The sequence below is a fragment of the Quercus lobata genome, chromosome 11 (genome assembly GCF_001633185.2).
Source record: "Quercus lobata isolate SW786 chromosome 11, ValleyOak3.0 Primary Assembly, whole genome shotgun sequence".
In the NCBI taxonomy this organism is placed as follows: Eukaryota; Viridiplantae; Streptophyta; class Magnoliopsida; order Fagales; family Fagaceae; genus Quercus; species Quercus lobata.
Genome location: NC_044914.1, coordinates 38,114,110 through 38,115,946, shown reverse-complemented (window position 1 = coordinate 38,115,946; position 1,837 = coordinate 38,114,110). Strand labels below are relative to the sequence as shown.

Genomic DNA, 1,837 nt, shown 5'->3' with positions numbered 1-1,837 from the left:
ATAAGGGAAATTAGGAGATTTTTTTTTTTCAACTCAATTAAGGTTGCTATCAAACATAGGAAAATGAGATATTTGTAGAAAATCATTTTTGAAAAATGACTAATTTTTTATAAAATACAACTCATCTTTTTCCAAATTTAGTAGTCAAGAGATGGAAAATACACTGCAAAAGCTCTATAACAAAAAAGTTACGTTTTTAGTAATTAGCCAACGCATTATACATGTTGATATATGAATTTAGCCTTAGGCCAGTTTGCACCTCTCTCTCTCTCTTTCTCCCCCCACTTTCATTCCATCTATCCCAATATAAATACCCATTTAAATCATGCTATCAATATCATTGCTAACATCTTATTTCGCTTGCTCTTTCTTTGTGTCCACCCTCTTAATTATTTCACTCTCTATCTTTCATAAGTTGCAAATCATACCATGGGTTTCACAATTGCACAAGGACTCATGTTAGTGCTGCTAATTGCTTCCACAATGGCAGTTAGCATAGCCTGGCCATTTGGGAATTCCAATAATACAAAAACTTCCAACAGGATCATTGTGGGTGGCTCGAATGATTGGAAATATGGCTTTGACTACACCAAATGGGCAATCAAACATGGCCCTTTCTACCTAAATGACACTCTAGGTGAGCTTGATTACTTTGCTATTATTGCTTGTTACATATTGCCATGCATAGTTCAGGTTGTAAAATATAGTGACCAAAATCATATTTTTAAACCGCTTGTGTTTTTATGACAAGTTATAAAATTCATCATGATATTAAAATAGTCAATTCTAACTTTGAACTTTGTTTTCACTTTATTTATTCATAGCTTATCAATTTGGATCCTTAAGAAGCATGAAAAATGTGTACATTTTTTGTTTTGTTTTGCTCATAAATGCAAATATGCATGAAAAATAACGGTTTATATGATGTTGATTGCAGTTTTCAAATATGATCCACCAACTCCAAACACATTTCCTCACAATGTTTACTTGCTACCAAACCTTGAGAGCTTCATTAAATGTAATTTTACAAATGCCCAGAAGGTGGCGAATGAGACACAAGGAGCTGGTGAGGGCTTCGAGTTTGTGCTGAAAAGGCCATGGCACCCTCAGTACTTTGCTTGTGGTGTGGGCGCTCATTGCTCGAATGGAACCATGAGGTTCTTTGTGTTGCCAATACAACGTTGGTTTAAATAATTACTGAAACAACGTTAGTGTCATATGAAACTTTACTTGCTACTCTCTATTTTTACATCTATTATGTTGTAGCAGATAATGAGTGTCTTTGTTTTCTTCTTCGGATTCATATTAAGGGATTGATTGCTCATTTTATAGTTTATGAGTCACATTCTAAACCAGGTGATTTTCTGTAATTTATGTATTTTCTTTCCCTGTCCTTACAGGTACAGTCAATGTTATGAGTTCTAAATAATTGAGATGAAAAGAGAATAAATGTACTAACTGTGATTGATTATTGATGTTCTACAGAGGTGTCATTCTGCATACTTGATTGTTTAACTGTAATGTTTACTATTATATATTGAAAGTATCATAATCTTCTTCAATTGGAAGGTTCATGGAATTTGACCTAATGATCATGTCGGGTTTAGACTTTTGAAGTAAATATTAAATTCTTTAAAGATAGAGCTACAGTAACTTTTAAGGACTTTTGCATCATCCAGCAAAATATTATCACATAATTATTTTTTCCCAAATAAAAGAATAGATAATATCACATACAATCATAACCCTATTAAATACCTATTCACTATATAATTATTATATTTTGTGTTACAATAATATGTAAGAGAAGAAAAAAAAAATGCGAGAAGACATATTG

General features: G+C 32.2%; 1 protein-coding gene across 1 annotated transcript; it reads left to right on the top strand.

The window, feature by feature from the left end:
• The first annotated feature begins 429 nt into the window (after positions 1-429).
• On the top strand, positions 430-1,507 carry LOC115966813. Its single transcript, XM_031085967.1, has 4 exons — positions 430-637; positions 938-1,180; positions 1,270-1,366; positions 1,486-1,507. Exons 1-4 carry the CDS (start codon positions 430-432, stop codon positions 1,505-1,507), a joined length of 570 nt encoding a protein of 189 aa, XP_030941827.1.
• The last annotated feature ends 330 nt before the right edge of the window (positions 1,508-1,837 follow it).

Bases quoted from the DNA above. Each gene is read 5' to 3' on its own strand.
- LOC115966813 (XM_031085967.1), top strand. From the start codon at position 430: ATGGGTTTCACAATTGCACAAGGACTCATGTTAGTGCTGCTAATTGCT. The intron at 638-937 runs GTGAGCTTGATT...TGTTGATTGCAG, and splicing joins CTACCTAAATGACACTCTAG to TTTTCAAATATGATCCACCA. The intron at 1,181-1,269 runs GTTGGTTTAAAT...ATGTTGTAGCAG, and splicing joins CTTTGTGTTGCCAATACAAC to ATAATGAGTGTCTTTGTTTT.